The 14,014-nt window shown below is 41.4% G+C and overlaps 1 protein-coding gene across 1 annotated transcript in view; it reads left to right on the top strand.

Moving 5' to 3' along the window:
* Positions 1–14,014, top strand: part of LOC128635700 (low-density lipoprotein receptor-related protein 5) — a 1,026,620-nt gene that overhangs the window by 420,781 nt on the left and 591,825 nt on the right. Inside the window, exon 5 of the mRNA XM_053688826.1 lies at positions 1,515–1,911. Within this exon, the coding sequence (XP_053544801.1) occupies positions 1,515–1,911 (397 nt within the window). The remainder of the gene's footprint in view (positions 1–1,514; positions 1,912–14,014) is intronic.

Below are 14,014 nucleotides of genomic sequence, written 5' to 3'. Positions count from 1 at the left end.
TAGTTTTCCCAACAGTAAGGAATGAAGCCTGGGACTCTCCCTATCTTAGGAAGGAAAACATAATTTATGCTTACCAGATAAATTCCTTTCCGGATAGGGAGAGTCCACGGCCCCTGCCCATTTTTTTCTTGTCTATGGGCGGTCCCCTATTTATTTTAATCTTCTGGCACCATTTATACCCTAAAGTTTCTCCTACTTTTCCTTGTTCCCTCGGCAGAATGACTGGGGTAATGATGAAGTGGGAGGGATATTTAAGCCTTTGGCTGGGGTGTCTTTGCCAGGTGTTGTATTTCCCATTAGTAAGGAATGCAGCCGTGTGCTTTCCCTATCCGGAAGGAAAGGAATTTATCTGGTAAGCATCAATTATGTTTTCTTTCATGGTGGTGAGAGTCCAAGAGAACCTCAGCCTTGTGGTATGTGTGAGGTGGGAGGGGTTTTATAGAGCTCTTAAAGTTTGGAAATATTTGCCGCCTCCTAGTGGTAGAGAAGAGTAATTCCCAAGAGATCGTGGACTCTCAGCACCATGAAAGAAATGCATTTATCAAGTAAGCATAGCTAATGGGTTTTTTTAGGACAGTCCATCTCCTCCTTTGTCATTAAGATTAATATGCACCATGACTGCTAGATCCAGTCCTGTGAAATAGTGGCATGAAATATATCAATACCTTGGGTTGTCTACTTAGTGGCATAAAATAAGGCTCTATTTCTGTTTAATTGGAGTGATGGCAAAAATGCTAAAAAAAAAAAACTACATTCGTTTTTGGCAAGTTCTTCTCAAAAATTCCCAGTAGTGAAGGGGTTAAATAAAACAATTCTTTTGCAGACCCCTTATGCAACATACAATTTAAATCTCCCTTTAAAGGATAGTTAAGTCCAAATTAAACTTTCATGCTTCAGATAGGGCAAATCATTTTAAACAACTTTTTAATTTATTTTGATCAAATTAGCTTTGTTCTTTGTTGAAAGCCAAACCTAGGTAGGCTCATATGCTAATTTCTAAGCCCTTGAAGGCTGCCTCTTATATGAATGCATTTGACAGTTTTTCACAGCTCTAGGGTGTTAGTTCATGTGTTTCATATAGATAATATTGTGCTCATGCACGTGCAGTTATTTAAGAGTCAGATCGGAGATAAGGGGGCAGTCAGCAGAAGCTTAGATACAAAGTAGTCACAGAGGCAAAAGGGGTATTAATATAACAGTGTTGGTTATGCAGAACTGGGGGATGGTAAAAAGGGATCATCTGTCTTTTTAACCCTTTAAGGACACAGCTTTCTGTTTGCTCAATTGTTTTATGACGGAAAAATTCCGTCATATGTCCTTAAGAGGTTAAACTAACATTTTTGGTGTTTACTGTCCCTTTAAAGCTTACACTTTTCACTTGCACAGAGAAACAGATTGCAGCATGCTTGTCTGAGGTTTGTTACTGGGGAGGTTGTAGCCAGGGGAGGGGGTGCTTATTATTGCATTATTTCTGCGAGTGTTACAGATGTCACTGTTTGTTGTTTGTGTACCAGGTGCAGATAATGTCCTGCTGCTAGCACGGAGGACAGACCTACGGAGGATCTCTTTAGACATGCCAGACTTCACAGATATTGTCCTTCAGATTAATGACATTCGTCATGCTATCGCTATTGACTTTGACCCTGTGGAAGGATTTATTTACTGGACAGATGACGAGGTCAGAGCTATCCGCCGAGCTTACCTGGATGGTTCAGGAGCACAGACATTGGTGACCACTGAGGTCCGGCACCCAGATGGGATTGCCGTAGACTGGGTGGCTCGCAATCTTTATTGGACTGACACGGGGACAGATCGAATTGAGGTCACAAGGTTAAATGGCACTTCACGCAAGATTGTAATATCTGAACATCTGGATGAACCAAGGGCCATAGTGCTGAACCCATTGACTGGGTAAGCATAGTGAGCTTAAACAATAAATGTAATACAAATGTAGTCTAAAAACACCCTAGCTGCTAAACCCACGGATTTAAAATAAACAAAGGTTAGAGGTATCTCTTATTTATATATGCACAGTATTGTTAAGAATAGAGCTATCTCTAAATTGTATAGAAGGATTTAATACAAATGGACACCGGAGTCATTCAAATAACAAAATACATTGAACAATAAAAACATATAAACGGTATTAAAAATTAAGCGTGGATTTGAAAAAGGTCTTATGTGGTTGTCTTGAATAATAATACTTATTTATAATCTTAAAGGGACACCAAACCCCAATTTTTTCTTTCATGATTTAGATAGAGCGTGACATTTTAAGCAACTTTCTAATTTACTCCTATTATCAATTTTTCTTCGTTCTCTTGCTATCTTTATTTTAAAAGCAGGGATGTATATCTTAGCAGCCAGCCTATTTTAGGTTCAGCACCATAGATAGTGCTTGCTTATTGGAGGCTGACATTTACCCACCAATAAGGAAGCATAACCTAGTTTCTCAACCAAAAATGGGCCTATGCAACACATTCCTGCTTTTTAAATAACGATAGTAAGAGAATGAATAAATAATTGTAGGAGTACATTAGAAAGTTGCTTAAAATCGCTGCTCTAGCTTAATCATAAAATAAAATGTTTGGGTTTAGTGTCCCTTTAATTCACTTGGTTAAGATCAAGTGTATCCTAACGCCCTCTGCCCCGCTGGTCACATGTTTTGTCAAACTACTCTCAGGATTTTGTCGTTCTAATATATAGCCAATATATTACATAGTTTAAAGAGTATCATCATTCTTCAATACATCCCATAGAATGGTTCATTTCAATCTGGGTACCTTAATGTTATACTGGTTCAGAATAATCTAAATTTACATTGTAATATACTAAGCTTCATATGAACCCATAATAATGTCTCACAGTAGAAAATAACTAAACATTGTTAAGCAAGGACATGTCACTTAATTCTGAGTATCTAGTTAAATAAGGTATTATTCTTAAATGCAGTATGTTTCCAGGGAAACCGCACAATAAGACTCTGATCATACTCGCATTGCGTGTTTTAAGAGGGGGGGGGATTCAATTCTATAATTGGGGGGGTGGAGTCAATGACAAGAAATTAGAAATCCTTATAGGATGAGGGTAATAAGATAAATTGGGGTGTTACAAGGCTGTTATCGATTGGCTAACCTATAGCTCACTGGAGCTCTGAATCTCAAATTAACTGGTGGTAAAGATCCCGCTTAAAGCTAAAATAAGGGAATGTAAATATTACTTGGTAACAATTCTGAGGTCCCGGTATGGGAGACAGTGTGTCCATGAGAGAACATGAAATTGACAACCTACTACTAGGCACATACAGTAATACAAGATGTGGGTGTATTAGTTTGTTATACATATCTAATACAAAGGTAAAATAATCTGCCAAAACATAGCAACCAGTAGACAATGGGATATAATAGAAATAGATAGCTAGCAGCATGTACCAATATCCTCACCCATGAAGTGATAAGTATCTGGGGGTGTACAAAAAGTAAAAACTAGAAAGTGTGAAGTATGTTCTAAATGAAGAAAGATCCTAAGTAGAGTGCTGTACTTACCTCAATACAGCAAAATGTGATATGGACTACATTGGTTCAAAATATAACACAAAAGCAGCTGTATTAATATGCCCCGTTATTTGGGTATGGGCCCTATACCCAGCAACAGGTGCACACTTTAAATAAACAAGCATCCACAATTAACGAGAAAGTAGCATAATGAGCATTGCAGATGTAACACACAGTTAGAGGTGATACATATAGTCATTGGAATGTGTTAACAAACCTCTCTTCTCCTGTTAAGTGTAGTCACTCCACGGGTCATCCATTACTTATGGGATTATATCTCCTCCCTAATAGGAAGTGCAAGAGGATCACCCAAGCAGAGCTGCTATATAGCTCCTCCCCTCTACGTCATACCCAGTCATTCTCTTGCACCTAACTAATAGATAGGACGTGTGAGAGGACTGTGGTGTGTTAAACTTAGTTTTTATTTCTTCAATCAAAAGTTTGTTATTTTAAACGGCACCGGAGTGTGTTGTTTCTTCTCAGGCAGCATTAGAAGAAGAATCTACCTGAGTTTGCTGTTCTCGGCCATTCTGAGGAGTGAGGTAACTTCAGAACAGGGGATAGCAGGCAGGGCCCACCTGCAAGGAGGTATGTGCAGTAAATTATTTTCTAAGGAATGGAATTGAGTGAGAAAATACTGCTAATACCGATGTAATGTAAGTGCAGCCTTAAATGCAGTAGTAGCGACTGGTATCAGGCTGATATGTATGTATGTATACTCTGAGGTATTTCTGGGGAATGGAATTTCACTAAGAAAATACTGTCAATATTAAAGTAATATTTGAGCCTGCACTGCAGTGAAAGCGACTAGCAGCAGGCTTATTAATAACATTTCATAATTTTCATTTTTAAAACGTTTACTGGCATGTTAATCGTTTTTTCTGAGGTACTTGGTGATAAAACTTTATGGGCATGATTTTTACCACATGGCTGCCGTTTGTTTTCTGAATAAAAACAGTTTACTGAGCTTCCCCACTGTTGTAATATGAGTGGGAGGGGCCTATTTTAGCGCTTTATTGCGCAGTAAAAATTTAGTCACAGTCTTCCTATTTCTTCCTCCATGATCCAGGACGTCTCTACAGAGCTCAGGGGTCTCCAAAACTAGTTTTGAGGGAGGTAATCACTCACAGCAGACCTGTGACAGTGTGTTTTGACTGTGATAAAAACGTTAATTATTAAATTGTTATCCGTTTTTTGGGTATTAAGGGGTTAATCATCCATTTGCTGGTGGGTGCAATCCTTTGCTAACTTAATACATTTACTGTGAAAAATTGGTTGCTATAACTATTTTGGTTCATTGTTATTTCAACTGTGACAGTTTTTTGTGCTTCTTAAAGGCACAGTAGTGTTTTTTATATTGCTTGTAAATTTATTTGAAAAGTATTTCCAAGCTTGCTAGTCTCATTGCTAGTCTGTTTAAACATGTCTGACACAGATGAATCTCTTTCTTCACTATGTTTAAAGGCCAATGTGGAGCCCAATAGAAATTTGTGTACTAATTGCATTGATGCTACTTTAAATAAAAGCCAATCTGTACATGTAAAGAAATTATCACCAGACAACGAGGGGGAAGTTATGCCGACTAACTCTCCTCACGTGTCAGTACCTTCGCCTCCCGCTCAGGAGGTGCGTGATATTGTGGCGCCAAGTACTTCAGGGTGGCCCATACAAATCACTTTGCAAGAGATGGCTAATGTTATGACTGAAGTACTATCTAAATTGCCAGAATTTAGGGGTAAACGCGATCACTCTGGGGTAAGAACAGAGTGCGCTGATAATAATAGAGCCATGTCTGATACTGTGTCACAATTTGCAGAACATGAGGACGGAGAGCTTCATTCTGTGGGTGACGGATCTGATCCAAGTAAACTGGACTCAGACATTTTAAATTTAAGCTTGAGAACCTCCGTGTATTACTAGGGGAGGTATTAGCGGCTCTGAATGATTGTAACACGGTTGCAATTCCAGAGAAAGTATGTAGGCTGGATAAATATTTTGCGGTACCGGCATGTACTGACGTTTTTCCTATACCTAAAAGACTTACAGAAATTGTTAACAAGGAGTGGGATAGACCCGGTGTGCCTTTTTCACCCCCTCCTATATTTAGAAAAATGTTTCCAATAGACGCCACCACACGGGACTTATGGCAGCCGGTCCCTAAGGTGGAGGGAGCAGTTTCTACTCTGGCTAAGCGCACCACTATCCCGGTGGAGGATAGCTGTGCTTTTTCAGATCCAATGGATAAAAAGTTAGAGGGTTACCTTAAGAAAATGTTTGTTCAGCAAGGTTTTATATTACAACCCCTTGCATGCATTGCGCCTGTCACGACTGCGGCGGCATTCTGGTTTGAGTCTCTGGAAGAGACCCTTAGCACAGCTCCATTGGATGAGATTATAAACAAGCTTAAAGTCCTTAAGCTAGCTAATTCATTTATTTCTGATGCCGTAGTACACTTAACTAAACTTACGGCTAAGAACTCCGGATTCGCCATTCAAGCGCGTAGAGCGCTGTGGCTTAAATCCTGGTCAGCTGATGTGACTTCTAAATCTAAATTGCTTAACATTCCTTTCAAAGGGCAGACATTATTCGGGCCCGGTTTGAAAGAAATTATCGCTGACATTACTGGAGGTAAGGGCCATGCCCTGCCTCAAGACAGGGCCAAACCAAGGGCTAAACAGTCTAATTTTCGTGCCTTTCGTAACTTCAAGGCAGGAGCAGCATCAACTTCCTCCGCTCCAAGACAGGAAGGAACTGTTGCTCGCTACAGACAGGGCTGGAAACCTAACCAGTCCTGGAACAAGGGCAAGCAGGCCAGAAAACCTGCTGCTGCCCCTAAGACAGCATGAAGTGAGGGCCCCCGATCCGGAAACGGATCTAGTGGGGGGCAGACTTTCTCTCTTCGCCCAGGCTTGGGCAAGAGATGTCCAGGATCCCTGGGCGTTGGAGATCATATCTCAGGGATATCTTCTGGACTTCAAAGCTTCTCCTCCACAAGGGAGATTTCATCTTTCAAGGTTATCAGCAAACCAGATAAAGAAAGAGGCGTTTCTACGCTGTGTACAAGACCTCTTACTAATGGGAGTGATCCACCCAGTTCCGCGGTCGGAACACGGACAAGGGTTTTATTCAAATCTGTTTGTGGTTCCCAAAAAAGAGGGAACTTTCAGACCAATCTTGGACTTAAAGATCCTAAACAAATTCCTAAGAGTTCCATCGTTCAAAATGGAAACTATTCGGACCATCTTACCTATGATCCAAGAGGGTCAGTACATGACCACAGTGGATTTAAAGGATGCCTACCTTCACATACCGATTCACAAGGATCATTACCGGTATCTAAGGTTTGCCTTCCTAAACAGGCATTACCAGTTTGTAGCTCTTCCCTTCGGGTTAGCTACGGCTCCAAGAATCTTTACAAAGGTTCTGGGTTCTCTTCTGGCGGTACTAAGACCGCAAGGAATAGCGGTAGCTCCGTACCTAGACGACATTCTGATACAAGCGTCAAGTTTCCAAACTGCCAAGTCTCATACAGAGTTAGTTCTGGCATTTCTAAGGTCGCATGGGTGGAAGGTGAACGTAGAAAAGAGTTCTCTATTGCCACTCACAAGAGTTCCCTTCTTAGGGACTCTTATAGATTCTGTAGAAATGAAAATTTACCTGACGGAGGACAGGTTATCAAAACTTCTAAATGCTTGCCGTGTCCTTCATTCCATTCAACACCTGTCAGTGGCTCAGTGCATGGAGGTAATCGGCTTAATGGTAGCGGCAATGGACATAGTACCTTTTGCACGCCTGCATCTCAGACCGCTGCAATTGTGCATGCTAAGTCAGTGGAATGGGGATTACTCAGATTTGTCCCCTCTGCTAAATCTGGATCAAGAGACCAGAGATTCTCTTCTATGGTGGCTTTCTCGGCCACATCTGTCCAAGGGGATGCCCTTCCGCAGGCCAGATTGGACGATTGTAACAACAGACGCCAGCCTTCTAGGTTGGGGCGCAGTCTGGAATTACCTGAAGGCTCAGGGATCATGGACTCAGGAGGAGAGACTCCTTCCAATAAACATTCTGGAATGAAGAGCAGTTTTCAATGCTCTTCTGGCTTGGCCTCAGTTAGCAACTCTGAGGTTCATCAGGTTTCAGTCGGACAACATCACGACTGTGGCTTACATCAACCATCAGGGAGGGACAAGGAGTTCCCTAGCGATGATGGAAGTCTCAAAGATAATTCGCTGGGCAGAGTCTCACTCTTGCCACCTGTCAGCGATCCACATCCCAGGCGTGGAGAACTGGGAGGCGGATTTTCTAAGTCGCCAGACTTTTCATCCGGGGGAGTGGGAACTTCATCCGGAGGTGTTTGCCCAACTGCTTCATCATTGGGGCAAACCAGATCTGGATCTCATGGCGTCTCGCCAGAACGCCAAGCTTCCTTGTTACGGATCCAGGTCCAGGGACCCGGGAGCGGTACTGATAGATGCTCTGACAGCACCTTGGGTCTTCAACATGGCTTATGTGTTTCCACCCTTCCCGATGCTTCCTCGATTGATTGCCAGGATCAAACAGGAGAGAGCATAGATGATTCTAATAGCGCCTGCGTGGCCACGCAGGACCTGGTATGCAGATCTAGTGGACATGTCGTCCTGTCCACCATGGTCTCTGCCTCTGAGACAGGACCTTCTGATTCAGGGTCCTTTCAAACATCCAAATCTAATTTCTGATGCATGGAGATTGAACGCTTGATTCTATCAAAGCGGGGATTCTCGGAGTCAGTTATTGATACCTTAATACAGGCTAGGAAACCTGTTACCAGGAAAATTTACCATAAAATATGGCGTAAATACTTATATTGGTGCGAATCCAAGAGTTACTCATGGAGTAAGGTTAGGATTCCTAGGATATTGTCTTTTCTACAAGAAGGTTTAGAAAAGGGTTTATCTGCTAGTTCGTTAAAGGGACAGATCTCAGCTCTGTCTATCCTTTTACACAAACGTCTGTCAGAAGTTCCAGACGTTCAGGCTTTTTGTCAGGCTTTGGCTAGGATTAAGCCTGTGTTTAAGACTGTTGCTCCGCCGTGGAGCTTAAACTTAGTTCTTAACGTTCTGCAAGGTGTTCCGTTTGAACCCCTTCATTCCATTGATATCAAGCTGTTATCTTGGAAAGTTCTGTTTTTAATGGCTATTTCCTCGGCTCGAAGAGTCTCTGAGTTATCGGCCTTACATTGTGATTCTCCTTATCTGATTTTTCATTCAGACAAGGTAGTTCTGCGTACTAAACCTGGGTTCTTACCTAAGGTAGTCACTAACAAGAATATCAATCAAGAGATTGTTGTTCCATCATTGTGCCCTAACCCTTCTTCAAAGAAGGAACGACTTCTGCACAATCTGGACGTCGTCCGTGCCCTGAAATTTTATTTGCAGGCAACTAAAGATTTTCGTCAAACTTCTTCCCTGTTTGTCGTTTATTCTGGACAGAGGAGAGGTCAAAAAGCTTCGGCTACCTCTCTCTCTTTCTGGCTTCGTAGCATAATACGTTTAGCCTATGAGACTGCTGGACAGCAGCCTCCTGAAAGGATTTTGGCTCATTCTACTAGAGCTGTGGCTTCCACTTGGGCCTTTAAGAATGAGGCCTCTGTTGAACAGATTTGCAAGGCTGCAACTTGGTCTTCACTTCACACTTTTTCAAAATTTTACAAATTTGACACTTTTGCTTCTTCGGAGGCTGTTTTTGGGAGAAAGGTTCTACAGGCAGTGGTTCCTTCCGTGTAAAGATCCTGCCTGTCCCTCCCATCATCCGTGTACTTTTAGCTTTGGTATTGGTATCCCATAAGTAATGGATGACCCGTGGACTGACTACACTTAACAGGAGAAAATATAATTTATGCTTACCTGATAAATTCATTTCTCCTGTAGTGTAGTCAGTCCATGGCCCGCCCTGTTTTTTACGGCAGGTCTAAATTTTAAATTAAACTCCAGTCACCACTGCACCCTATAGTTTTCTCCTTTCTCGTTTGGTTTTCGGTCGAATGACTGGGTATGACGTAGAGGGGAGGAGCTATATAGCAGCTCTGCTTGGGTGATCCTCTTGCACTTCCTGTTAGGGAGGAGATATAATCCCATAAGTAATGGATGACCCGTGGACTGACTACACTACAGGAGAAATGAATTTATCAGGTAAGCATAAATTACATTTTTGTCTGAGGATTGACATAGTAAGTTATTAGTATATTAGAGCGATGCTACTATCCCCAAGCTCTTTGGTATGTAGGGCATGGCTATGTGGTAAAAAGCAATAGTTTATATCTATGGTAAATAGTAGTGTGACATTTAAATACCTTGACAGTAGGGTCATTTCTCTCTGGTTGTAGGTAATGTAGGCACTGTGTAACAACTGCATATAGAGATTACATCATTTCCCAGCTATGATCAATCAGTTTAGTAATAACAGCATTGCTGTACCAACAAAAACAATAGACCATTCCTGTAGCTAGTGTCACTGGAATAGGGAAACAAAGGCTTAGTAATAGAAGGGTAACTTGGGCTATGCAACAACAAAATACAAAACCCCACAATACCGCAATTTATGATTGTTTTAGCCCTATACCAGAAATGGGTACCTGTGATAATATAGACATTTCAAAATATTATACTCCGCTATTGACAAACATGTGAGGCACCTTTAAACATATTATGCCCTAACAATATTGACCAAGATAACAGAATCGCTCCTGGAACTGAGGCAGTTAAATATTGACACAAAGGCCAGTTAAGAAAATATGTTTTGAGTCATAAACCAGCAAGAGTAGGAAAGATAATAGGTTCAGGGGCAGGGACATTCTGGGGCTAATTAAACCTCTCTGAGTGGTAATATTATTTGTGGCGGGCTTATAAATTTAGGATATAAGAATCAGTATGCAGTACCCAGTAGATTGCGTAACAAAACAACTATAACAGGATTCGGCAGCCTAAGAAAATAAAAGACCAAAGCATCAAGTCTATATGACCATCGGAAATATTCTAGTCTGTAGCGAGATGTGTATAAGTTAGAACAGTTTTGACACCCCAGGATACCTTTTATTGTATAGAACACCACTGCAGATTTATAGCCTAAGTGAGTTATAATGCAGTAGCGTGTAAAATGTTTTTTGTATTTATTTTTTCACCCCACACCGGAATGTGGAGCTAAGTAGAGTCTCTGGGTCATTCCTGGGTCATGAAGAAGCTTGTCAGCGAGTATATCGCTCCTATTTGCCTGGTCTAATGTAGATACTGGTCGGGCGACAACAATGCTGCTTTCACCAATCCATAAAAGATTGACAGAGCTTTTTGTGGCACCTGTAATCACAATCTCCTCACCCTCTATTGTGGGCGATATGAAACCAAGTTCCGGTTCTTTCACACTCCTGTTCCAGATTACTGTTAAGCGCCAAGGCCCCAAAGCGTTGTAAGTAGAAAAAGCTTGCTCTGCAGAACCTGCTATGTCAGGTTGTAGCACCATTTGTAGCGTGTGTTCATCTAGGAGGCAGCTCAGCTCCCTGATGATGTATACCGCAGATGCCATGATATGATTATTCAGCATGAATCAACCAGTGTGGAAGATTGTAAAATACAGATTTTTCTATCCCCTTCTCATTTAAAGGGACACTGAACCAAAAATGTTTCTTTTGTGATTCAGATAGAGCATGCAATTTTAAGCAACTTTCTAATTTACTCATATTATCAATTTTTCTTCATTCTCTTGCTATCTTTATATAAAAAAGAAGGCATCTAAGCTTTTTTCTTGGTTCAGTACTCTGGACAGCAGTTTTTGATTGGTGGATGAATTTATCCACCAATCAGCAAGGACAACCTAGGTTGTTCACAAAAATGGGCCGGCATTTAAACTTACATTCTTGCATTTCAAATAAAGATTCCAAGAGAATGAAGAAAATTTGATAATAGGAGTAAATTAGAAAGTTGCTTAAAATGTCATGCTCTATCTGAATCACTAAAGAAAAAATTTGGTTACAGTGTCCCTTTAAGACCATGAAGGATGTCACGCAATAGTTCCAGCAACGCACATGGCCCCTCACACAATAGCAGTAGCTCCGTAGATTAACTGATGAATTTAGGCAGTCCGTAGATTTGTTTAAAATTTTCCCCACTTTCAAGATGCCATCAAGATATTTCGAAGTATCTAGTGATATACAATATTTTAGGCAAAATCTGTATAATAAGCCTTCAAAAGTTAAGATAGAGCCAGGAGCTCTCCTTACATGTGTCTTGTTGTTTTGGCTGTTGGTTACGCCCCCACGGCTCCTTTTATCTTAATAGAATAATGGGTTAATATCTCCTGAGGGGGATTAATCAAATGTGTTGCTTTGATTTTATGATGCTTTATGTGAGAGATTTTATTGGGCTCATAGGCTGTTTATGTGGCTGGAACACACAGGTTTTTACTTTCACTTTGAACGCTGCACAGCTTGTAGCTTGGCACACTTTTTCTCATAGCAGGGCGGTCCTGCCTTGTTCACCACATGACCGGGAGTGGTCTCACTTTCATTTCCTCTTTCCTGATTGAGCTGGCTGTCAGAGAAGACACTTTTTTTCTGTATTGTCTGGGTCTAGGAGGTGGTGAGTGCCCCAGCAATTCGGAGTATAAAGGTGCCATTTTTGTGAGAAATAAAAATATTGTTTTATTCTATGTCCTACTGTCATTAGCTTAAACTATGGAGGATTCTGATATTCTTAAGGGTTCTTCCTCTATTCCAAATAGTAATACCTGTTTATATTGTGAGGAGGCCTTTGTATGCCTGCCCTCTCAACTATGTTCCACATGCCTTGACAAAGTTTTTAGGTGTAAGAAGGTTAACCCCTTTAGTATCACTGAGCCATCCACCTCTGAGGACTCACCATCCTGTGAGGTGCATACCCATCAATCATCTCCCTCATCATATGCAGCTTCCCGTAGCACACCTGATCCTCTATCTGGAGGGAGCCTTTTACCATTAGACTTTACCGTGCAGTTAAAAATGGGGGTGCCTGAGGCCCTCAGTGCTATCCAAGTCTTCCTGGAAGTCTGGTCAGTCTTGGAACAAGGGGAAACTGTCTAAGAAATCTGCGGCTGACTCCAAATCAACATGAAGGGTCGGCCCCCGATCCAGAAATGGATCTAGTAAAGGGCAGGCTTTCTCAATTTTCTCAGGCTTGGAAACGAGATGTCCCAGACCTTGTATCTCAGGGGTGTACAAGATAGAATTCAAGACTTTTCCTCCCAGAGGCAGTTTTCTTCTCTCAAGATTATCTGTAGACCAGATAAAGAGAGCAGCATTCTTAAATTTTGCCCTGGGAGTTATAGTTCCAGTTCCACCGCAAGAAGAGGGTCTAGGATTTTATTCAAATCTGTTTTTAGTTCCAAAGAAAGAGGGGACTTTCAGACCCATTTTAGACCAAAAGAGTTTAAACAAGTTACTCAGAGTACCGTCCTTCAAGATAGACTATACGTTCCATTCTTCAATTGGTTCAAGAGGGTCAGTTCATGACAACCATAGACCCAAAGGATGTGTACCTTCATGTTCCCATCCACAGCGATCATCACAAGTTTCTAAGATTCGCTTTTCTAGACAAGCACTTTCAGTTTGTGACTCTTTCATTTGGCCTTGCCACAGTTTCCAGAATTTTCTCAAAGGTCCTGGGGGCTCTGGTGGAGGTAATCCAGTCTCGGGGCATTGCAGTGTTGCCATATCTGGATGACATTCTTGTTTAGGCACCGTCTTTTCAACAGGAAAACTCTCATACAGAGATCTTGTCTTTCTTTCTAATGGCATGGTGAGTCCACGGATCATCTTAATTACTATTGGGAATATTACTCCTGACCAGCAGGAGGAGGCAAAGATCACCACAGCAAAAGCTGTTAAATACAACTCCCCCTACCAACAATCCCTAGTCATTCTCTTTGCTTGTATCAGTTGCAAGGAGGTGTAAAGATAGTCTGATTCTTCAATCAAGAGTGCATTTTTTAAGCAGAGCAAGTTTGCTCTGGTTTTCTTTGGGGTTTAGCCGTAATCGGTCATTCTCTTCAGTAGAGCAAGTGGTGGCTTTTAAGCATTTGGAAACTTGTGGGGTATAAACCCCACTGGGCCTCCAAATAATTTCATGCTGCCTTTGGTTGAAAGTTTGAGTAAGTTTACTCAGCCTTTTCTTTTTTCCACCGGTTAATGTGAGTTAGGAAGCCCCTCTCATACCAAGTGAGCTGTCCTGCTGCCGGACAGATTTTTGAGGTAAGTGCCTATTTCTTTCCCTGTTTTGATATAGGAGAATTTGGAACTTTGACATTCAGCCTTCTAGGTTAATGGTTTATTGTATGGCAGTTTTGCAGGCACTGGGGACGTTTGGCTCAGTTTATTATGTTTTCACTTTGGTGTAAATGTTTTTGTTTGTGTATTAATGGCTACTGGGAGGTTTGTTAGGCCACGCCCACAATAGGCA

Source organism: Bombina bombina, chromosome 7, assembly GCF_027579735.1.
Source record: "Bombina bombina isolate aBomBom1 chromosome 7, aBomBom1.pri, whole genome shotgun sequence".
NCBI classification, from domain to species: Eukaryota; Metazoa; Chordata; class Amphibia; order Anura; family Bombinatoridae; genus Bombina; species Bombina bombina.
Note: the sequence above shows the minus strand (reverse complement) of the source record. Positions and strands in the feature narration are given on the sequence as shown.